General features: G+C 48.3%; 1 protein-coding gene across 1 annotated transcript in view; it reads left to right on the plus strand.

Moving 5' to 3' along the window:
• The window catches only part of ALDH1A3 (aldehyde dehydrogenase 1 family member A3), a 39,243-nt gene extending 17,944 nt beyond the window's left edge, over positions 1 to 21,299 (plus strand). Inside the window, exons 8-13 of the mRNA XM_047863092.1 lie at positions 1,080 to 1,182; positions 3,829 to 4,013; positions 10,119 to 10,283; positions 11,490 to 11,647; positions 12,953 to 13,027; positions 19,398 to 21,299. Of these exons, the coding sequence (XP_047719048.1) occupies positions 1,080 to 1,182; positions 3,829 to 4,013; positions 10,119 to 10,283; positions 11,490 to 11,647; positions 12,953 to 13,027; positions 19,398 to 19,470 (759 nt within the window). The 3' untranslated portion in view covers positions 19,471 to 21,299. The remainder of the gene's footprint in view (positions 1 to 1,079; positions 1,183 to 3,828; positions 4,014 to 10,118; positions 10,284 to 11,489; positions 11,648 to 12,952; positions 13,028 to 19,397) is intronic.
• The last annotated feature ends 3,351 nt before the right edge of the window (positions 21,300 to 24,650 follow it).

Here is a 24,650-nt window from a genome sequence, read left to right on the forward strand (position 1 = left end):
CAGTACCATAACCACCCTCCTCTGCCGGCTGGGGTGAACCTGCTAGAGAAGCCTAGTCAGAACCGAATTGGGGCCCTGCATGGCGTCGTAACAGCCGGGGGGTGCTCAGCACGTCTTCTTACCCTAAGTGCCCCTGTTCCGTCCACCTGTGAGAGCACCCCTCAACCCCACAAGGAATCGCCAGCCCATGGCAGACTGGTCTTGCTGTGGTTGCTCTCAGGGGACAATCACTGTCACTCTGGAACTATTCCAAGCATCATTCCAGTCCAGCAACCGTGAGCTGGACAATTTTTAAAACACACTCACACTCAAGTTTTGGGGAAATGGCCTCAGCCCTAGAAGAGCCCAGCCCTGCCTCTTGCTAGCTTAGCTGCCTGGTTCCAAGCCTCTGTGTGCACATTGGTCTCTGAGAGTCTTCCCAGCTCTGAGTGTGTGGCACCAGCTGTGTGACGGGCCCAGCCTGGCTTCTAGCAGTACGTGGATTGATAAGAGAGACCCATCAGGGACATGAAGGAGGTTGGTAGGTGGTCCCTCTGTTACTGCACAGCGCGCCCATTCTCTCCCTCCCCCCGGGGAAGCCTCAGTCGAGTCTGTTTTCAGAGAATTGGCCCTTTCTCATCCTGAAGGTCGGCTTCCCTATTACCCCAACATTTGGAGGTTCCCTGAGATTATACCACAGAGCCACACGGAACCACCTCCCCTACTGGTGGGGGCTGGTCCCCTCAGGCCCCTTGCCAGACTAGCAGGACCAGCCTGCTGCCAGGACAGACAGGCACCGGGACAAGCGGGTAGCTGGCTGTGCCCCTAGCCAGCTGTGTGGCTGTGGGTGAACCGCTGGGCCTTCCAAAGGCTCCCACTCCACCCCTGTAAGTGGAACAGTTTGGACCAAGGATTCCAGTGATGTCAAGATCTGATGCATGAGATGCAGGGAGTGGGAAGACACTATCATGGCCCGGGGCACCTGGGCAGAGAGGCAGGGGAGCCCTGGGCATGCTGTGCTCACTGCCTCCTAGGCTGGAATGTTCAGGCCATGCCTGGCCCCATCTGAGGTTTCATCTGGTCTGTTTTTTATCCTGAAGGTTGGAAAGTTGGTTAAAGAAGCCGCCTCCCGGAGCAATCTGAAGAGGGTGACACTGGAGCTTGGGGGCAAAAACCCCTGTATCGTGTGTGCTGATGCCGACCGTGAGTCTCTCCCCTTGTGGGCATTGCTGGGGCTTTACGGGATCCATAAACCTCTCCCTGTTTCCTTGCCCAAATTCAGGACCAATTGAGACAGACACACACACACACACACACACACACACACACACACACGCACAGGCTGTTTTTCCACCTTGGGCTGTCCTGCCATAAGTAGGCAGATGGAGATCAAAACACCAGCTTTATTGCTGATAGAAAGCTGCATTGGAGGAAAATATGTCCCATGTGGTGGCGGAGAGGCTGCCTGTTTCTGCCTTTGAAGATTAAGTTTACGTCGCCTGTCCCTGCAGAGCTGGGGCCATGGGGAGCAAGTCCAGATTCTTCTCCAGAGTCCTGTGTGCAGGGAGGGGGCCAAGACAAGGAGGAGCAGGGCAGATGCTCCCCACTCACAGGCATTAATCACTCTACCCTCGCAGTCAGTATCTCTTACAGTGCTTCGAGGCTCTCCGCAGACTTGAGATGTTTCTTCCTTCTTTGTCTCAGGCCTGACAGATGAGAGGACAGTGGCAGCTGACCCTTAGAATTACTTCCCCGGTCTGAGTGCTCTCTCTCTCCCTCCACCTCGAGAAAGCAACCCTGCCCAGCTTCTTGAGGGCAGTTTGTGTCTTGCTAGAGCTTCATGGATGCACAATATGAAAATAGATGCTATTCTTGGCTGCTGTGTCCAGAAGGAGGAAGAAAGGGCCACATCAGGCATTCATTCACCTGCTGATAGGGTCAGCCGCCCAAAGGTGTCACTTCCCAAGTACCCTGAAGCACCCTAAAGAGTAGCCTCTCCCACCTGCCCACTGGTGCCAGAAATTCCTCTCACGGAAAACAAAGCCTTCCATTCCACGCTCAGATAAGGTTGGAACTACAAATATCCGTGAGAAAAATGACCCTGGCCCAATTTCTTGCTAAGGTGTAAATGACTGATATGACTTCCTCTCCTTGAAGCTGGCTTTCAATGGGAGAGTGGCCTGAGGGAGGAAACAAGCTTCAAGGAAGGAGAGGGAAGCTGGGCATGAAGACAGGGCTCGTTTTTCACCTGGATTGGTAGCCCTTGCGGGAGCATCATTAGTGTTGCTGATGGTTTCTGGAGCCACATGAAACAGTTCTGGGTATTGCCACATTTGGGCTCCCCAACTCCAATCCTGAAGAGCCAGGACCCCTGTTTTGCATTCTTGTGCCACCATATCTGGGTGCCCCGTCTGCACCTCAGCTCATCTTCTTACCCCCTCGGTGAAACAAACAAACAAACAACAACAACAACAAAAAAACTGCAGCTAAAACACAAAACCCTTCCATGTTTGAGGCTTGGTTTTACAAGGGTCATAAACACCCTATGTAGCCATTTCCTGCTTCTCATCCAGGCAGCACCAGTCCACAAAAGTAAATTCAGACGTCGCTGGCATCCAGACATAGTGTCAATGGTGACATGCCCCCATTCCCCACCACTTGCAGCCATTACCCCTGGCTCCTATCAGGATGCGGGAGGGGCAGTTGGCACAGAGGGTCAGGGAAAGCCAGAACCTTACGGTGCTGTCTGCTGATCCAGAGACTTCTACAGACTGTCCTGCTGGAGAGCAATGGCTGCGTTCTCAAAGTGGAGGCCAGCAGTCCTCAGAGCTGCCTCAGAGCAGTACTGGGTGTCTGTGGATCACCTGCTCATGGCAAAGCTGCATGTCTTAAGCAGCAGTGTGTGCATTGGAGGGGTGGGGGATGTGGAAAAACCAGCTAACAGTGGAGCAGGCACAAGAGGCCATCCTGTGAGCCCTAAAGGGAAACCCACTGAGCACTTCTTTTTCATGAAGCACATCCCCAAAGGTTTTACTTACTAAGCACCCTTCTAGTTTTAACTCGGTGCCTGCTCTCCAGTTCAGATTCAGCCCCCATGAGGCAGGATCCCTGCTTTCTTTTTTAACCCATATAAGTTCTACATGGAGTTCATGCTGCTTAGTAAGGCTTCATAAGCAAAAGAAGCTTGCTTAATAGGACTTGAAAAGTGAAGGAAGCACAACGTGGAAAATGTGGGCTGTCACCAATTGGGGGCGCCTCCGTGGCTCAGTCTGTTAAGCAGCAACTTTGGCTCAGGTCAGGATCTCAGGATTCCTGGGTTCCAGCCCCACCACCGCTCTGTGCTGACAGCTCAGAGCCTGGAGCCTGCTTCGGATTCTGTGTTTCTCTGTCCTCCCCTCCCCTGCTCGTGCTCTCTCTCTTGCTCTCAAAAATGAATAAACATTAAAAAAAAAAAATTTTTTTTTTAAGCTCTCACCAATTGGCCTACATCCAGACTTACCGAAGGTTAATCTATAGAACGGGGGTCCTCCCGAGAGGGGGAGGGGAGGGATCCGCGAGCAGGTGAACTGAGGTGGGTGGAGGGGAGGATTACTACAACTCTCCGAGTTCATTAGCATAGTAAAGAAGTCCAGCAGTCCCAGAACTCACTTAACCCCCCACTCCCAGTGCACCAGAAAATCCCTTTTCCCATCCTCTCTGTTGGGAAATGCCGAGAATAAAATTAATTTCTGAAACGCAGCCATTCCGGGGCCTGTTTTCTTGCGCCGGCAATTAGAGCTGCAGCTGTCACCAGTCCGGCCCTAACGACTTAATCGCTTCCTCTTGCCCCCGCCGCTCCCCTCCCTCCAGTGGACTTGGCGGTGGAGTGCGCCCATCAGGGAGTGTTCTTCAACCAAGGTCAGTGCTGCACGGCCGCCTCGAGGGTGTTCGTGGAGGAGCAGGTGTACGCCGAGTTCGTCAGGCGGAGCGTGGAATACGCCAAGAAACGTCCCGTCGGAGACCCCTTCGACGTCAGAACGGAACAGGGGCCCCAGGTAACCTACCGATGTGTGGGAACCCTGCGTTGCGCGTCTGGAGGCTGGACCAGGCAGCCCCTTTGACCACAGCCCCTTACAGCTCTGGTGCTTTTTGATTCCACGGTCTCTCCTGAAGCAGAAGGGAGGCTGCTTGCCTCCTGAGGCTTTTGTTGAGGCGCCATCGAGGGACAGGGCAGTCCCATCAGGTCTCTGTGGGCTTCTAAAGTGGGAGCGGACACACACCCCTGTGTGTTGCTCTTTGCAGCAAATAATGCCAAGCTCAGGGCCTTGGCAGGAGGGAGGCGTTCCCAGATCAGAAGGCCTTATGCTTGCACCCTCCAGCCAAGAGGACCCTCCAATTTTTGAGCCACCAGGATCCCCAGAGGAGAGACCCAGGCAGAGGCTGTCTGACTTGGCTGGTTTCCCTACAAAAGAGGGGTTGTAACCCTGGGCGAAAGGCAGCAAAGTGCAAGCAGAGGCAAAGTACCCAGAGCAGTCTCAGCCTCCGGGCCCTGGAGCTCACATGTGCTATAGGACAAGGTGACCGTCAGAAACCAAAGAGCCCCAGTGGAGAGGGCTCTGGGAACCGGGATGCCTCTCTGGGCGGGCGGAACATGTCACTGGAGGCCTGGTTTTCGAAACTAACGGCAGGATGAAAATGATCATAACCACGAGGTTTAATAACCTCTTTAAAAGGGCACATCCTGTATCACTTTCTTGCTAATTATGCAGTGCTCGCAGATGGATAAATATTTAAAAGAGGGCAGCCTGACCATCCCATGCATTACTGAAATAGAGCTCGACAGCAACCCACTTTTCTCGTAGCCAAAGTCCTGCCCCAGCCACGAAGTTTCAAATCACGTGTCAAGACTCACCTACTTATGTCTATATCCTGGGAACTTGCTGCTTACCCACTGCAGTGGCACCAGGTGTTTACATGGGAAGCCATGGATCTGAGTGCAAGTTTGGCTCTATGACTTTGAGAAAGTCCCAAGCTCCTTCCAAACCTCAGTTTCCTCATCTGGAAAATGGGAGTAATGGATGAATATTATGAATATTTCAAGGCACCTAATAAGTCTTTATTTTTTAAGGAGGGGAGCTGAGCATTAAATGACAGCCTCCCTGATCTAGGTAGCAATGAATGTCTGTGCATGACTTCAGGTCACGTCGGTCAGGTCTTGCTAGACCATCCCGTGGGGACGATCTGGCTGGGGAAGGGGGAGGACCACGTGGAAAAGGTGCATTTCTGGCCACAGTGCCCATCCTTGCCTTTTCCCAGCCCACATGCTCTGTGGCTCCAATGCCATGTGACCCTGGTGGAGAGAAGCATCTCAGCTTGTGGCCAAAACTCCCCACCCTGCCAGACCTCAGCTCCAAACCCAGCGGCCAGTGACACAAAGTTGTCCAGTGGCCTTGGTTGGATTTCAGGTCTGAATGCAAACATGGCCACAAGTCATTATCAAACCCACCGTCATTGTAAAGCTAATCCAGACTCCGTGGGAAATATGTGAGCTGATCCCATAGTAAGGAAACCCTTTCACCCCATCATTATTCATAAGTCTCTTTCCAAGGCTCCAGGCTTGACTTTTGAAGCCAGATACAGAAACCTCTTCCAAGAGAGCAGATCCAAGCAGAATGGGTGTTGATTTCGTCGGTGCTTTTGATGCTGCTGCTAAAAGTCCTTTTGAAAGCTCACTTAAGCCGCCTAACCTCAGCATATTATTTTAGGACACTGTTGGATTTTTTTCTCCCAAAGTGCTTTTTCATCTATGGTAATAAGATTTTTACTCAGAGAGGATTTACAGCTGTCCAAATAGTCCTGTCTGTCTCATGCCTGTAAAACAGCTAGCTGACCTAGATCGGTGTCCACTGCAGGCAGTTGCTTTGCCGAATGCTCCAAAATCTCTTAGGTTTATTTGGCAACGAGGCACATAAACACTGCACAGGCCACCTGGTGGGGGCAGGATCCGGTGCCCTCTCCAGCGGAGCCCAGTGCAACTTTCCACCTGTCCTTCGGGGTCCGTCTGACTCCGTCTCTGGTGTTGTGCCCCACCGGGCCATTCACTTCTGGCAGGTCTTCTTCCAGCACTGGAAGTCACCAGCTGCCATTTCTTGGAGGACTATTAGATTTAGACAATGTGTTCACATGGACTCATCAGAAAAAGTTGAGTCTGGATATGCAGGCTTTCCACGGGGACCCCAGCACTGCCTATAGGACAGACAGGTGAGAAGTCTGGTCTTACAGGCAGAGAATGGTCACAGCCACTCAGGACCCATAGTTTGATAAAGCCCACAAGCCCTCTTGGCCTCTGGGGAGGAGGAAAGAGCAGTCCTGGAACTTTTAACCCAAGACCAGGTTCATCCAGAGACAAATTGAGAGAACCTTGAGATATTCCTGGATCCATTACAGTTGTTTAAATTCATTCTCTAGGAGGGAATGCAGACACAGGAGTTAAAACCTAGGGCACATCTAAATGTCAATGGAGAAAAGTCTTTCTTCCATCCTTCTTCCTCTTGCACAGACCTGGTTCTTAACCTTCCCTCCGTGGGTACCCCACAGTCTTAGTTTCTCACATAGCCCTCCAGAATTTCTTTATGTATATATAAGCAAACAGGAATATGTGTTCTGATTTCCCGTTTTCACCCACAAGATAACTATGACATCTATACTGCTTGCACCTTGGTTTTTGTGTTCTAATAAGAAATTTGAAGACCTTTCCATACCAGGCCATGAGAACCTGCCTCATTCTTTTTCACAGGTACATAGAATCCTGCTTTATGAATTCACCAGGATTCAAATCACATGTTCTTTTTTTTTTTAATATTGTATTTATTTTTGAGATGGAGACAGAACATGAATGTGGGAATGGCAGAGAGAGACACACACACGCACACAGAATCTGAAGCAGCCTCCAGGCTCTGAGCTGTCAGCACAGAGCCTGATGTAGGGCTCAACTCGAACTCATGAACCGAGAGAACATGAACTGAGCCGAAGTCAGATGCTTCACAGACTGAGCCACCCAGGCGCCCTTACCATGTTCTTTTTCTTTTTTTTTTTTTAATTTTTTTTTTCAACGTTTATTTATTTTTGGGACAGAGAGAGACAGAGCATGAATGGGGGAGGGGCAGAGAGAGAGGGAGACACAGAATCGGAAACAGGCTCCAGGCTCTGAGCCATCAGCCCAGAGCCTGACGCAGGGCTTGAACTCACGAACCGCGAGATCATGACCTGGCTGATGTCGGACACTTAACCAACTGCGCCACCCAGGCGCCCCACTATGTTCTTTTTCTAATTAAAGTTTATTTATTTTTGAGAGAGAGGGGGACAAAGCATGTGCATGCATGCATGTGCTAGTGGGGGAGGGGCAGAGAGTGAGGGAGAAAGAGAATCTGAAGCAGAATCCTGATCTGCGCTGTCAGTGCAAATCCTGACGCAGGGCTCGATCCCACAAACTGTGAGATCATGACCTGAGCCCAAACAAGAGTCAGACGCTTAACCAACTGAGTCATCAGGGCACCCCTCAAACGACGTGTTCTGATGAACATGTCAGTATGTGCAGCTACACACGATGTTGTATGTCATTTTGTAAACATACAAGGACATCAGTGGGACGGAGTCCCCAAGTGGGATTACCGAGTGGGAGCACATTTGTAATTTCTGCAAGCATTGCCAAATTACCTTCGAAGAGGATGAACCAACTTATGTTATACCAACCTTGTGTGAGCTTGTCTGTTTCTCCAGCCTTACTAATAGGATATGGATTTTGCCCATCCAAGAGTTAAGAACCGTATCTCACTTAGTTTTAATATGCATGTATCTCTTATAAGGAGTAAGGCAGAACATCTTATCATGTTTAAAAGCTATTTGCAGTCCCTTTTCCATAAACTCTGCAGGTGCTTTGCATATTTTTTCCTTATATTTCTGGTAATTTTTCTTATCATTTCCAAGGACTCATTTTTTATTTTTAAATATTTATTTATTTTTAGATAGAGAGCAGGGAAGGGACAGAGAGAGAGAGGGAGACAGAGAACCACAAGCAGACTCTGCACTGTCAGCTCAGAGCCATAAGTGAGACTAGATCTCACAAGCCCTGAGATCATGACCTGAGCCGAAATCAAGAGTCGGATGCTTAACAGACTGAGCCCCCCAGATACCCCTCTAAGAACTCTTTAATTTTTTTTAATGTTTATTTATTTTTGAGACAGAGAGAGACAAGAGCATGAATGGGGGAGGGGCAGAGAGAGAGGGAGACACAGAATCGGAAGCAGGCTCCAGGCTCCGAGCTGTCAGCGCAGAGCCCGATGCGGGGCTTGGACTCACAGACCGTGACATCATGACCTGAGCCGAAGTTGGAAGTTCAACCGACTGAGCCACCCAGGCACCAGGAACTCTTTATTTATTTATTTTTTTTTTTTTTTTAATTTTTTTTTCAACGTTTTATTTTATTTTTTTTGGGACAGAGAGAGACAGAGCATGAATGGGGGAGGGGCAGAGAGAGAGGGAGACACAGAATCGGAAACAGGCTCCAGGCTCTGAGCCATCAGCCCAGAGCCTGACGCGGGGCTCGAACTCACGGACCGAGAGATCGTGACCTGGCTGAAGTCGGACGCTTAACTGACTGCGCCACCCAGGCGCCCCCACCAGGAACTCTTTAAATGCTAGAGAAATTAGCTCCAGTTCTATGAAATGATTTGTCAGTTTTTTTTTTCCAGTTTGTTTTTTGCCCTTTGATTTTGCTTATGATGTTTTTGCATTTTTTATATAATATACTCAAATTTATCATCTTTTCTTTTTGGCTTTTGGGTTTCACATCATAGAAAGACCATCAACACCCAATATTTACAGAAGCATTCTCCCACATGAGGGAATTTGAGAACTTCCTTGCGTTCATTTTTCATGGTTTAATTTTTGATCTGTTTGGAATTTATCCTGGTACAAGGATCCAAAACTTGGAATTTTAACACTGGATCTGCACTTCAGGAGATGACTGGTCTAGGGATGTGCATGATTTGTGCCCACTGGTTCTGAAAAAGCCGGCCTGCTCCTCAGGAACAGTCATCCAAATACACCATTGGGTTTGCTTATTTCTCTTTTTAAATTTAAAGTTGTTTTAAGAAAACCAGTTTTTCTGTCTAAAAATCTCAGTTACCACAAACCAATCACAGTCAAAACTCTGTCTCTCTCAGCCCAAGAGGAAGGGACTTAGCAGCTGGGTCATGGCCATGAACAGGGCATCCATGGATTAGGGAAGAAGGCCTACTGGGGATGAGGATAGCATTTCTTCCCTTGAGCACAGTCTCGCAAAAAGGGTGCCCTTTGACAGCTATTTGGGTGCCATGTCCAAGAGCAGAGTGTTAGGCTAGTGATGCAGGGTGCACGCTAGCCCAGGAGATTCCTACGCAAGGTGGCAGAAGGTGGAGCCTTTCTGATGACCTGGCTCCTTACAAACAAGCAGCCCATCCATCTCACCTTCAGGCTTACTCTGCTGTATTTCTGGGGGTTCTGGGTACAGTGGTTAGCTCCCTTCCTACTTCTCCACATTATGGATGGAAAATTCCAGTAACTGTTACGCTGATCCATGGTGCCCTGTGCGAAGGGCGCAGGGGTGCCAGATAACATACATGGCACTCAACTAGATTTGACATTCAAATAACCAATAAATGATATTTACCAAACATTGGTTTGGTATATACTTATGCTGAAAATGTCACTTATTGTTTTTCAAAAATTCAAATTTAATTGGGCATCCTGTAGTTTTATTTGCTAAATCTGGCAGCCTTCCCAGGATGCGAAGAGTTGGGAGAGCAAAGAACGTGACCACTTCAGATCTTGTTTCATTCATGGATTTGCTTAACAGCATGGAAGAGGTCAGTCATATGAATAAACCCTACACCTAGAGAGGATGAGAAGAGCCTATCTCCCCCTCTCTCCCCTGCTCCGAAGAGCCTAGATGTGTGCATCAGAGGAGTATTTGTATACAAGGCACATCTGCTCCATGACTTATGACTTGGCAAGAACATTTAGGGGTAGGACAGCTGATCATGTGAAAGGCCATTGGACTCATAAGATGGCAGCCACTGCCCAGAAGGAATCTAGGCTGTACTTCTCATTGTGTTTTGCAGATTGACCAAAAGCAGTTTGACAAAATCCTCGATCTGATCGAGAGTGGGAAGAAAGAGGGAGCCAAACTGGAATGTGGGGGTTCGGCTATGGAAGACAGGGGGCTCTTCATTAAACCCACGGTCTTCTCAGAAGTTACTGACACCATGAGGATTGCCAAAGAGGAGGTACTGGGCACTGCAGGAAAAGCTTCATTCCATGGGGACTCTTATGGGACTCGAAGGGGGAGAGGGCTGGGTCTTTCAAACAGAAGTCTTCTCTAGGGCTTGGGCATCCCAGAAGTCTTTGTGCAGGGAATGTTTTCTTTTCTCCTGTGGCCTTCTTCCTCTCCTTTGGGGTCCTGAGAGAAGCCATCTTGCCTACCTGCCTTTGGGAACCCCAAGCACTGTATAGCAGGTGCAGAGTTTGTTCTAAACCCCCCATTTTCACACATCTCTGGGGATCAACCGTCCCTCTTCTGTCTTCTGACACATCCTTGGGTTAGCACATGCTGGAAGGCTCTTGCTGCCTATAGGTTCACAGTCCAAAGCTGCCTTCATTCCCCCTAGACTGAACTGAAATGACAAGTGTGTTGATGCAAAGAACACCTCACGGCTGGAATTCTCTATGAAGTTTTCCACCATGAGCATCTTTGCAAATGGTGGACCTCCATATGACTTCCTTATGACCTCCATAAAAGTGTGATTCTAACTTTGTATTTCAATCTTACCATTAATCTAGATGGAAACTGGTTCCCACCTAGGGTCCTGGGTGGTTCGATCCTGGGATGTGGTCTTTTGGGACGTGTGAGAAAGTGAATTACTGCCTTCCTGTGGGGGTATTTTACAGACTTTCTCCTAGAGATTTTTATGGGATTTTTATTTTTATTTTGCATAACAAGGAACGTTGTCTCATCCCCTCCCCTGGGAGTTATTAGGGAAACATTTTATGGCATCTTCATTGATGGAAAATGTACCACCAAGAGGTCGGGGCACACAGTTCTATGTGTGTTTGCCTTGCAAACACCCTTGGCAATAACTTTCTCCAAGAAAAACTTGGAAAGTTTTGTCTTCTGTGTATGTCAGTATGCAGGGTCTATGCCAAAGCTCAAGGGCTGGGGCTTCTCAGAAGCCCTGATGACAATAAGAGATCATAAGCCTGAAATATACTTTCAGTTGATATTTTAATTTTTCATTGTAATCCTTCCCTTCAGATGTCAACCATCACGTAAATAAAAAGATCTCTGGACATTCTTTTTCCTCTGGTCGTCATTTCTCCTGCATGTAAGCACTCTAGGTACATGGAGAAGGCATAAAACGAAGGCAGTGTTTGCTCAGAGTATGTGTGCTTCATTCGAACATGACTCTCATGGCCATTCTTGCAATTAATCCTAGATTTTTGGACCAGTGCAGCCAATACTGAAGTTCAAAAATATCGAAGAAGTGATAAAAAGGGCAAATAGCCTTGAATATGGACTCACAGCAGCCGTGTTCACAAAAAACCTCGACAAGGCCCTGAAGCTGGCTTCTGCGTTGGAGTCTGGAACAGTCTGGTGAGTAGAGGGTGTGCGTGTTTCGGCTCTCCTGAGTTGCTGACTTGCTAACTTCATTACTCTTCTGTCGACAGAGAGATGCTAGTTGTATGTTATGTGCGAAGCACCTCCTTAATGCTTTGCTCGATACTCATGACTGCCTCTGAGACAGGGACCGTCATCGTCTCCATGTTACAGATGAGAAAATCGAGACACAGAGAGACTGGGTGATTTGCCTAGGGTCACACAGCTAGTACGTGGCACAGCAGAGCCCACAGCCCGCTGGGCAACTCTGGTGTCTGTGTAGCTCTGGTGTCCATGTTTTTGACCACCGTGTCGTGCTGTCCCTTGGACTTCACTCCCTCTTGCTTTAATTTTGTATTCTGGTTCTAAAAGCAGCGCATGGTCCTGTTCAAAGTGTGGGTGAAAGTCCCTGCTTTACCAGCAATCCTGCAGATGACATTATCCTCATTTTATTTTTTAATGTTTTTTAATGTTTATTTTTGAGAGACAGAGAGAGACAGAGTGTGAGTGGGGAGGGGCAGAGAGAGAGAGGGAGACACAGAAGCAGAAGCAGGCTCCAGGCTCCGAGCTGTCAGCACAGAGCCTGGTGCGGGGCTCGAGCCCACGAACTGTGAGATCATGACCTGAGCCAAAGTCGGACGCTTAACCAACTGAGCCACCCAGGCGCCCCATCCTCATCGTAAAGAAGATAATGCTGATAAACATGAATGGGGGCTCAGAGAGGCTGGGTAACAAGACCAGAATCCTATGACCAAGCAGGAAAACTTTGAGGTCAGGGCTGGCTCATTTCAAAGCTGAATCTTACTCCCTTATGCCATAATTTCACTCTCCTTTCTTCTCCCCCTTGACATTCCCTTCCTATCCCAGTGAAGAGCTTTATCCTTGAGAATATTTGAATTTTAGGGGCACCTGGGTGGCTCAGTCGGTTGGGTGTCCGACTTCGGCTCAGGTCATGATCTTGTGGCTCGTGGGTTTAAGCCCCACGTCGGGCTCTGTGCTGACAGCTCAGAGCCTGGAACCTGCTTCCGATTCCGTGTCTCCCTCTCTCTCTGCCCTTCCCTCACTCATGCTCGCTCTCTCTCTCTCTCAAAAATGAGTAAACATTAAAAAAAATGTTCGAATTTTAGCTTCTGGTGGGAAGAATGAGAAGACAGAAGTTGAACAACCTGTTCCCATTATTAAAACTTAGACAAAAGTCACTCTTGAGGCAACAGTCTGCTTCAAGTGCCTGACAGCCGAGATGCATGCACCCCAGGTGGGTCTTCTTCAGGTAATCATGAGCGTCTTCTGTTCTTCCTCCAGGATCAATTGCTATAATGCCATCTACGCACAGGCTCCATTTGGTGGCTTTAAAATGTCAGGAAATGGCAGAGAACTGTAAGTATTTCTGTTACTGCATGCCCACCAGCAGGTGGATAAAAAATATACTACATTCGCAGGGTGGTGGGGACATGTACTCCAGTCCGGTGACCTTGCCCTGTGCTCCTGGGTGGCAGGCTGGGTCAGCTGTGTCAGGAAGGCTGGTGGCCCTTTCCCTCTGGGGCTGCGATGGATCCCTTCCATCCACCATCTCCTTCCCGCCTTCCCACTCCTGCCCTTCCCTGCCCTCATTCTCATGCTTCCCTCCTTCTGGCCCCAGGACCAACCTCTAGCCTCAGCTCCTGTTTCCTCCCCAGCACCCACCACACGTGGAGATGTTCCATAGAGACTTGGCATAGGCTCCTTGAGTGAGGACAGGGGCAGAACTGGAAAAGTGCACTCTTTGCCAGACTCCCACAAACTCCAGCCCTCAGCAGGGAAGATGGGCTCTCTCCCAGGTCGGGCTCTGGTGCTGTCCACCCCACCAGCAAAGGCTCTGGGGACAGACTCTGGGCTACTCTGGCTCCTTCTGGGTGCTGCTTTGGGAGACATACTGCCCCGTCCTCTGTGGTTCCATCAAACCCACTCATATTCCTCCAGAGCTCCTTTCCATCTTGCCCGCTGGGAAGATGAACTCCATGCGTAGACTAACGGACAGGCCTTCTTGTGTCTGGCCTGAGATAAAAGGTCCAGACACAGGGCTGGACAGAGCGTTCCGGGAGTGGACACACTGCAGTTTCCAGCTGGACGATGCCTTCTCTCCCACATCCTTCGTGGTGGTGCTTGGGGTTTTATTAGTCTTTGTGGACAAACAGCTTGTAGGATCACTCTTCCCAGGGGGACCATCTGTGACAACATGCAGGGCTGCTCCTGGAACATCTCAAAGGGCTCCAAGCTCTTCCTCTTAGTTAAACAGTTTGTATTATTTATATACAAATGCATTACCTCGTCCTCGTTTGGGCATCTTCCAGTGGGAGCACTCAAATGCTTCTCCTCGGCTCGGGCCCTATTGGGGCTTTTGGGCAACTCCCCTTCCAGATTCTTAATAAAGATGTTATTATGAAACAGCAGGGCTGGCTTCCCTCCCTGAACAAATGCTTTTGACCAGTCTTCACAGCATTGGGGTCCCTTCCCCTGTGTTGGTCTTTCTCTATAATGCATTTCTGAGTCATGGCAAATATGCCAGAACCATCTGAACATCTGAGTAGAGTGTATCCATTGGTGTCATCCTAATTCCTATGGCTGGTTTTCCCTTCAGGGAACTTCAGTAAATTCTTGGCGGTGAAAACCCTTTGCAGAAATCATGTTTCATCCCCTGAGTGGCTTGTTTGTGTTGTGTTCTGTGAGTCTCTGCTTCATTTTCTTTTCACACCCTCCTGCCCGAGAGAGACATGAGGCCTGGGCCGGGGTCACCTGTGTCCCCGTCAGGGCCCCCCAACAGCCATAGTATGGGTGACAACTGGCATTTGCTGAGAACAGAGTCGGCCAGGCTCTGTAAGAGCACTTTCGCGTGTGTTCATTGATTCCACGCTCACACCATCTATGAGATGGTGTCTCATTGTGCTCTGGTGGCTATAACAACACCACAGACAGGCGGGCTTGAACAATAGGCATTGATCTCTCAATGCCTGAGAGTTCTGGAGGCTGGAAGTCTAAGATCAAGGTGCCAGCAGATTTGGGGTCTGGCGAGGGTTACCTTCCTAGTCCATAGATGGCTGTCTTTTCACTGTGTCCTCACATGGTGGAGGGGTAGGGGAGCTGTCTGGAGTCTCCTTCATAAAGATGCTTATCCTATTCGTGGGGATAACCACCTCCCAAATGCCTTCACCTTGGGAGTTAGGGCTTCAGTGTATGAATTATAGGTGGGCACAAACATTGTCCACTGTAGATGGCTAGTACTACTACCCTAATTTTTGGATGAGGAAACCCAAGGATGCTAGGGAGGGTCCCTGCCTTTCCCAGGTCACACTGCCCATAACTGACAGGGGTGGAGTTGAACTCTTGGACCCACCACACCACAAGGCCTTCCTCAACAGGGATGTCACCCCTGTGAGCCACCTGGAATGAAGTCAGCCAGGACATTGGTGTCCTCTAATCAGCTGCCTTTGACCAGTGACAGCTGAGGGCCCCAGAACCCCACACAGTCCTCCTCCCAGAGGCCAGACACAGCTTCCTGCTGCAACAAGAACTTGGGCCCCCAACCAGACGGCCTTGGATATGGAAGCCGTGGCAAGGGTGTGTGGGGCCCACCTGACTTCTAGTGTGCACTCACTCACGCCGACTATTGCTCATTACTTTCCTCACCTGTGTCACTTCTGTCCCCCTTCCCCCTGCTCTGACTGTGCCTCCGGGTCCTCAGCAACCCCGCCTGGCACGGAGCACAGCCCATGTTTCATCCTGCCACAGTCGGGACTTTTCTCGATGTGTTTTTTTGATCCTTGGCATATACTTTCCCAAGGCTTTAGATAAAGTACTTTAACATAATTCCCAGGGAGCCTGGAAACTGACTTGCAAACCAATTTCCATTTTCAGCCGTTCCTGATTAATGTCTTCATGTTGCATCTAGTTCTCCTTTTCTCTGTGCTGGAGCACTGCACGGTGGATTCCGTGGTTTTCCCCACCTCCGGCCGCCTGGACTGGGCTGGCTATCTGCCGCCCACCCACAGGCCCCTCCGGGGGCTGTTCCTGTGCAGGTCTTGGGCTGAAGCCTACAAGTCCTCTTCCTCCTGGGCAGTTTTCTTGGTTGTTGTGCAGTAACAACAACAGAAAGCAACAACAACAGAAATCCACACGGTAGAGGCATGTGGGAAGCCTAGGCTTCCCGCCACGGATCTTCAATCCCATTTGTTAGCGGTCATCACTGTTCAGTCATTCATTCTGTTCATGTGTTCCTTGGTTCACTCAGCAGGTGTTTAATGAGCACCTTTAGTGCACCAGGCACGTGCTGGGTTCTGAGCACATAGCAGTGAGCATATGATCCAGTCTCTGCCCCATGCAACATTATGATGAGGTCTACTAGGAGAATGGCTGGGCTCGTGGATGGCTTTGCATGCCAAGACAGTCATGACTGGGCAGGAAACCCATTAGGAGACGCCACAGTGGGTTGAATAAGAGCAGCATGAACTTGAACTCTGGCAGTGATTGCAGCAATAGGAAGAACGAGGCGATTCATGTACTTCATCCTATAGGAATGGTTGAATACTGGAGTTAATAGTTCATGAGCTAATGCAGCGTGCTTTCATCATTTGGTGTACTTCTGTTTACTAAGTTGATAAATCCTTAACCACTTTGGATTTTTAAAAAAATTTTTTTGAATGTTTATTTATTTTTGAGAGAGACAGAGACAGAGCACCAGCGAGAGAGGGGCAGAGACAGAGGGAGACACAGAATCCGAAGCAGGCTCCAGGCCCTGAACTGTCAGCACAGAGGCCGACATGGGGCTCGAACTCAGGAGCCGTGAGATCATGACCTGAGCCAAAGTTGGACGCTCAACCGACTGAACCAGCCAGGCACCCCAACCCACTTTAGATTTTAAACAGTGCAACACAATATGCTCACTGTTAGAAATATTTTGTAATCTTTTCTAAATGTAGCACAAAATACAAAGGCCCTATGCATTTTCTTTGCATGCAGTGGGTGTGCATGTGTGCGTTCTTTACTGTTTTCAAATGAAATGGGAGAGAAAGCTACTTTTTGCTTTTGAGAATGGGCTTTGGATACCCTTCCGTCCTTTGCATTAAGCGTCTCCCATGATGGACTCTTGTGCTGTTTCCAAGGGCTTTTGCTATTACAAACCATGCTGGTGTTCTTTCTTGTGCAGAAATCTTTAGGCACTCGTGGGAGATTGTTTTCAGAATAAATTCCTAAAATTGGGTAATCCGCCACACGGAACATGAGCTTTCCCCTCTTTTCGTTTGGCTGTCTTTAATTGTGAGGGTATCGAGCGCATTTTTAACACTAAGTAATCTGTGTTTGTGTTTCTGTGAACTGACTGTTCATGCCCTTTGTTGATTTTTCCATTTGGTTGTGTGTGGGTTTTTTTTTAATTGGGTTTTAAGAGCTCTTTGTATGTGAAGGAAAACAGCACTGTTTCTCACATAGAATTGTGAACGTAATTTTTTTCTAGTTTGTCATTTGTTTGTGGGGGTGGATAGATGGATTTCCTGCTCTATAAAAGTTCAATTCAGCATTCTGCATAGGGCTTTTATATTTTGTGTTACATTTAGAAAAGATTACAAAATAATTCACTCATTCTCATGGGTTCTCGAACTATTTGTTTTAGGGAACTACCAAAAACTCTCAGAGACATATTAATTCAAAATAGTGATGTTACTTTCTGGCATTCATTTTTTGCCTAGCACATAGGAGGTGCTCTATACTAAATTATCTCCAATCATTATAACTGCAAGGAGGTGATGATATGCCCATTTTAAAGATAATGAAATGGAGGCTCAGGGAAGACAAAGAACTTGCTTAAGCTACATTGGTCTAAACCAGTGGTTCTCCAGCTTGAGCTGTATCAGAATCCCCTGGCTTGTTAAAACACAGATTTCTGGGGGCACCTGGGTGGCTCAGTCGGTTAAGTGTCTGACTGTTGATTCCGGCTCAAGTCATGATCTCATGGCTTTGTGAGATCAAGCCCGGAGTTGGGCTCTGCACTGAACATGGAGCTTGCTTGGGATTCTCTCTCTCTGCCCCTCCCCCACTCGTGTGCATGTTCTCTCTCTCTCAAAATAAATAAGTAAACAAACTTTAAAAACGTTAAAAAAACACACAGATTTCTGGATCCCACTTTAGTAGGGTGTATTAGTTTTTTTGTTACTGCTACAATCAATTGCCACAAAATTCGTGGTTTAAACAGCATAAATTTATGATTTGATACAGTTCTGGAGGCTCCAAATCTGACAGTCTGCAGGGCTACCTCCCTTTCTGGGGACTCCAGGGAAAGAATATGTTTTCTTGCCTTTCCTGGCTTCTGGAGGCTTCCCACATTCCTTGACTGGCAGCCCCTTCCTCTGTATTCAAAGCCAACAATGTTGCACCTCTCTGAACCTGCTTCCATAGTCTCATTTCCTTCTGGCTTCCTTCTCCTTACATTTTTAAGGATCCTAGTGATTACATTGGGCCCATGCAGGTAATCCAGAATAACCTCCCTATTTTAATTTGCAAATTTAATTCCATCTGCAACCTTAATTCTCCTTTGCCACACAGGTGCAGTGGGTTGAGATGTGGTCACCTTGAAGGGGGGCATCATATCAGGGGCAGGGTAGGGGGCCTGAGAATCTGAATTTCGAGCAAATTCTGAGGTGTTTGTGAGGCTGCTGGGCTGGGGACCACCCTTTGAGAACCCCTGATCTAAGGGGTGAAATGGGACAATGTCTCAAGTCTTCCTAGAGACAGAGCCTCCAGGGGCCACCTCTGCGTCTACCTCTTTTCCTCAACAAGTACACATTTTTATGTGCTTAACAGCAGAGCAAGTGTTGGAGAGGCAGTTAAATCTGTCCAAAGTTGCATCTCAGTTCTGGGAAGAGGGACCGCCCGGAGGATGGCCCATGACGCCCAAGAAGGGTCAGCTGGACTCTGCAAGACTTAAAGAAGGGACAGATAGCAGAGAGGCTAACTCAAAGGCTGTGGTCCCCCTTGTGTCCAGGCTGTGCTAATGTCTGCTGCCCTCACCGCTCTGGGCTGGCCTTATTCTTCCTACAGCTGGTCCCCAGCTGCAGACTCTGAGGTCAACTCCAGGCCCTCCATGTCTCTGCCCCTTGCACATCCTCAGGCCACATCTCCAGCTCCCCTCCTTGTTCACCCATGCAGGCCCTCTTCTCGCTCTGTACTCCCCACTCAGGGAATCCACCTTTTTATTTCCATCCCTTTTTGTTCTTTAAAGACAAGCACTTATTCCTTCTGAAAATATTTCCAAAGCATCACACACCAAAAAACGTGATACTTATTTATCTCTTTTATTTATTTACATTTATTTATTTATTTATTTATTTATTTATTTATTTATTTTGAGAGAGAGGAAGGGAGAGAATCCCAAGCAGACTCCGCACTGTCGGCACACAGCCTCATGCGGGGCTTGAACTCACAAACTGTGGGCTCGTGACCTGAGCCAAAATCAAGAGTCAGACGCTTAACTGACTGAGCCACCCAGAAACCCCCCCGAGAAACGTTATATTTAAACTTAACTTATAGATCCCCTTACTTAAACATAGTAATGATGTTACAGTCCTGGCTTCTCCTCTATAAAGTCATCACATTCTGACCTTTTGCGTAGACTCCGAACTGCCCCCCAGAGTAGTGACCAACCAAGCGTTTGAACACAGGTTCCCACAGAACGGCTAAGTGACATGCCCATTTTATATTCTCCTCTTTTCTGTAATCGCAGTGGTGAATATGCGCTGGCTGAATACACAGAAGTGAAAACGGTCACCATCAAACTCGATGACAAGAGCCCCTGAGGGAACGACGGGCTCCTGCCTCAAACGTTGGACAGCCGAATGTGGCAGATCAGACTTGCCGAAGAAAACGTGCATTGCCCGCCTTCCTGGGTCACTTTGTTGTGGAGACTTTACATCTACTGGATTTGAATGATTTTTCTTTTCCTCTCACACTCCTGTGTTATTGACCATTATGTTGTGTGTGAAATTGTAGTCCTGCCTGGGGGTGGAGCTATTGGCCGTTTCTGTGTTTCCCTTTCAACCAGGTCCCCAGGGACAGTAAAGAGGCTCAGGGTGTGGCCAACGGGAAGTGGCATTTCAAGTATCCAGCGGTCACTTACAAATGTTTTGCCGGCTCTGACTCCAGTAAGAACTTGGAAAAACTCCCGGGTTGTTCTGCAAACAGAGCCCTGCACCTGTGGCTTCCTCAGGGTCACCTGCCCACAGAACAAGCCCCTCCCAGCATTCAGTGGGAAAGAAACAGCGTTAAGTTAAAAACAAAAACAAAAGCAGGACTGTGAGGAGCCAAAGTGGGGAGTTCTGGGGAGTCCAGTACTATGGAAGGGTACTGAAGGTCTTGGGTGTGAATGGGCGTGCGTCTTCAAGGACTGCATCTCGACATTGACCATGGGACTCAGCTCAAAAACCAGTGTTCCTTTTGGAATATGATCGAATCAGCGCCCAAAATGCTTATCTAAAACTATGTCACGGTCGACCTTAACCAAGGCACTTTCTTAGGCAGAGAACATCGCTGGTGTCACCATTGCTGCTAAGGACCCAGTGCTCTGACACTACAAGAGCATAGCCAATGCTAGGATAATTAACTCTCGTGTTTGACAAATCAGAGCCACACTCCGCTTTTACGGAATATCAATTTCTACCTTGCATTAATGGTTTATGATCAGCCTATGTAGTTTTCTTTTTCTCCAGTTTGGTTATCTGTTTTAGACTAGCAAAACATACACAACTGGAAAGGCCATTGGCCGTTGTTTAAATACAGCCTGGCTTTTTTAAAGTCCTATTTTGATATTAATTAATGATTAATTAACAAATAACACCCAGACTCTGTGGAAGAACTGGGTCTCCTACTACAGTGGCCTGAGTACTGCACTAACATGTTGCGAAATTTTCTTTTCCTGTGTGTGCAAATGCTGTGCAATTCCAAGTTTTAAAGCGTTCCCAGATAGCTTTTAAAAAACGAAAACCAAACGTAACTGCGTTATTTGGATACTTTTACCGTTACTAACTAGTACTTTTCTAATGGTGCTTATGTTTGGGAATTAAATTATGTTTGAGAATTAAATTGGGGGGAGGGCAATAATACAATGAAAATCGACATCAAAAGCAGTGTACGGATGAAGAAAGTCCTATGTGAAATGGGTTTATCATTCTTGTCAGAAATAGGCAATACGCTATTCACCTTCTCTGCATCAGTTAACACATCACTTAAACTGTCAGCAACTTGCTAAGTCAGGATTTGACTTCAGACACTGAATTTTCAGGATTTTATCTCAAGCAACTTTAGACACTAACCTTGATAGTAATACATTAGAGGGTTCTTAATCTTCTGTTGTATAATAATGCCTTTAATATGAAATGCTACATTATTTATAATTGGTATAGTTAATGTATCTTTTTATAGTTGTAAGTAAACAGAGGTGGTATATTTAAACTTCTGTAATATACTGTATTTAGAAATGGAAATCTATATAGTATTAGATTTCACTTCTTTTAAGGTTTACTCCTGTGGTATGGTTTTAAAAAATCTATTGGCCTGGGAATTCCGACCCTAACTGCAGATTGTGTTCAACAACGCAACGATGATAAAATAAAATTGGATATTTGACAAACGTGTTTTTTCCTTTAAGGACCAAACTCATTTTAATTCTATGGGTGGCCTTTCTCTTTCTCAGACCTTCAGTACAAAATGGCTTGGAGTAAAGCAGTATCAGTAGTTGAAGATGAAAATTCCATTTGCTGAATCCATCAGGCCACGCATTTAGCCTGTGTGGGAAACCCGCTTGCGTGGGTTTGTGGGTGGAGGCAGGCAGCAAGCTTGGCCTCAGAGGCTGTGCGTCTTAGTTGGTGAAGTTGAAGCTATCACCTAAGCTGCCCGAGTCTGTTTTGGTGAGGGTGTGATTGTGGAAAAGTGTGGGAAGGACAGCACGGGAAATAGAATTTAGGGAAAATACTGCATCCCACTTCTGTGTGCACAGGTTTGCATTTTCGTCGCGAGGATCTGAGTGTTTGGGTCTCACCCACCTTAAGTTTCTAAGGCTTTGAACCAAGAAGCTTCAATCACCAAGTCGTGAGCTGACACAGGTTGGGCCAAGAGCATCCTTTGTTCACTTTGGCCATGAGGTGGCAGGGTGCCACCTTTTAAGAGAAAACTTAAGGGAGGCTTGGATCAGATTTCTCTTTTTAAAAAAATTTTTTTTTTAATGTGTATTTATTTTTGAGACAGAGAGAGACAGAGCATGAACGGGGGAGGGTCAGAGAGAGAGGGAGATACAGAATCTGAAGCAGGCTCCAGGCTCTGAGCTGTCAGCACAGAGCCTGACACGGGGCTCGAACTCACAGACCGTGAGATCATGACTTGAGCCGAAGTCGCACGCTCAACCAACTGAGCCACCCAGGCGCCCCGAGATCTCTCTTAATGTATACACTTAATGTATGTATGAATTTCTTTAGAGACTTTCCATTTCTCAAGCTAAATGTCAGCAGAAAATTCTAGAAAAATGGCCTTTTCTTTCATTTGGTTTGCTCTCTGATGGGAACCATTCTGGGAGCACAGACTGGCCGTCATGTGTGTGGATGTACATGCCTGCACTTGTGTGTTTGTGGTGGGAGGGGGCCACCAGAGGTGGGCACATTCTCTAAAAGCAGACCCTTTGGAATCTCCTAGATTTTCCTGATAGTGGATAAATAATTTTTTGATGTTTATTTATTTTTGAAAGACAGAGTGTGAGTGGGGGAGGGGCAGAGAGAGAGGGAGACACAATCTGAAGCAGGCCCCAGGCTCGGAGCTGTCAGCACAGAGCCTCATGTGGGGCTCGAACTCCCAAACTGTGAGATCATGACCTGAGCTGAAGTCCCACGCTTAATGGACCGAGCTACCCAGATGCCCCTGGATGAGAATTTTTAATGTCCTTTCCCCTAGTATATATCTGACTTGAGCTTGAAGGTGGATAATAAGGGATTTTTTTAACTTAATTTATTTTAGAGAGAGAGAGAGAGACAGAATGCAAGTGGAGAGAGGCAGAGAGAGAGGGAGACACAGAATTCGAAGCAGGCTCCAGGCTCTGAGCTGTCAGCACAGAGCCTGATGTGGGGCTGGAACTCACGAACTGTGAGAACATGATCTTAGCTGAAGTTGGCTGCTTAACTGACTGAGCCACTCAGATGCCCTAAGGGATTTTTTTTTTAGGTGTCCAGGAAGTAATGTCTGAGGAAAGTGAGTTCCCAGCTGAAGAAATGACTAGAAGACAGTGTGGGTGGGGTGGTGGGGTAGCAGTCAGCCACAGAAAACAGTGGGAGTGGGGAGGGGGGCAGCAGTCAGTCACTAGGCCCTAAGGAGGCAGAAATGTTAGGTCGGGGAGGTAGTATCCACCTGACTCCACCTTAGGAAGTGTCATTCCAACATGAGATGCTGAGAACCCGGGTAGGCAAAGCAAAAGCTAGAGGACGAGCAGTCAGCGCGGGTCAAGAAGCAGCAAGAATAAATCCTAACTGACCTGTAATAACCTTCCCATGCAAACCCATGACAAATGCATGCCTAACGAATAGAGTTAAATGCTGGGATGCAATCAGCTCAAAGAAGTCCACTCGGCTGTTCCCTACTTTGTAGACATTCCCTAGCCTATTCCCAAACTCATGTAAAAGGGAAGTTCAGTTGCCCCCTGCCACACTGGCCACAGGAGCCCCGGGTACTGGGCGTGCTCTTCCTCCTGGCGCCGCTAGATGGCGGGGCCGTGCTCCTCGGAGTCGCAGCACCGCGATTGCCGCGCTCACTCAGGAAGGCGACGCCACGCCCTGCAAATTATTAGGGACTTTTCGGTAGCAATCACACTGCTGCCTTTTGAGTGCTGGAATTGGGACCGAAGTATTGAGGACAGGATTGCAAAACTGCACCCACCCTTTTGCAAGGGCGTTCCGTGGCAGGAGAGCTGGGGGCGCGGCCTCCTGGGAGCAGAGCAAAGCTGCCCGATTGTGCCCTTGCCAAGGGGCCACTACTGAGAGCGTCCTCGAGTTCGTGCGGGGGTCGTGCGGGGGACCCTGCGGCTGCCTGGCGTTTGTGAAATGGCAGTGAGGGTGGTGGCGATTTGTCTGTCTTACGCTAAATCCTGGGAATGTTCCAGTCATAACATTACATGAGTCTAGGGTGCGGGTCCTGCTGGGCTGCAAACCATTTACTTTATTCCAAGCAGGCTTCTCTTGCTGGGGTGGGCACGTGGACCCAATCTGATGCCCGCCCGCAGCATGGACGTGTGTCTTTGCGATCTGCGTTCGTATAATGGCCGCAGGGGTGTGATGAACATACTTACATTAGGTTGAAACCTAAGAAATTGCCAACATTCCATGTTTTATCTCCCCCGCCAAAACGCCCCACCCAATTAAAAATGATTCACCAAATAGTGACATCCTCATACATACATCCATAATTAAATTGGTACATTCATGTGATGGAAGGGGTACAGTTTGCGAAATACGAAAGCTTTAAAAATATGTATTTCCATACCGCCCTATAGTTGTACATAAGTGAATACTCCCGGCATTTTAAATATTTACTGCGAGTCTACGCCTAACAGCTGCAAGTCAGAGGTTAATTGGCATATTTAGCTCCCTGAGCAGAGCAGAGGGAAAGCTGGGTTGAGCTGAGAACCCACCAATCTTGTCTCTGCGCGTGCCCCGAGACGAGAGAGCAGGGGACCCAAACCTGGAGGAGACCTCGCGCTACAAGAAGGGCTCGCGGGCCTTGCGGCCTCAAGGGTAGGAGCGGCGAATCTTGGCACCTCCGGCTTTCGGCTAGGGAAACTGAGGCAGGCCACCGTAGGGACCCCTGGCGCCCCTCGTGGGCAGAAGCAGCAGCGGCCGACCTTCACCGCGCGCGCTCTTCGCGCCGCCCGCTCACCCGCCCGCCCGCGGGCCGCAGGATTGAGGAAGTGCGTCTGGGCCCTGCCCGGCCCCGGCGCGCGCGGCCG

This window comes from Prionailurus viverrinus, chromosome B3, assembly GCF_022837055.1.
Source record: "Prionailurus viverrinus isolate Anna chromosome B3, UM_Priviv_1.0, whole genome shotgun sequence".
NCBI classification, from domain to species: Eukaryota; Metazoa; Chordata; class Mammalia; order Carnivora; family Felidae; genus Prionailurus; species Prionailurus viverrinus.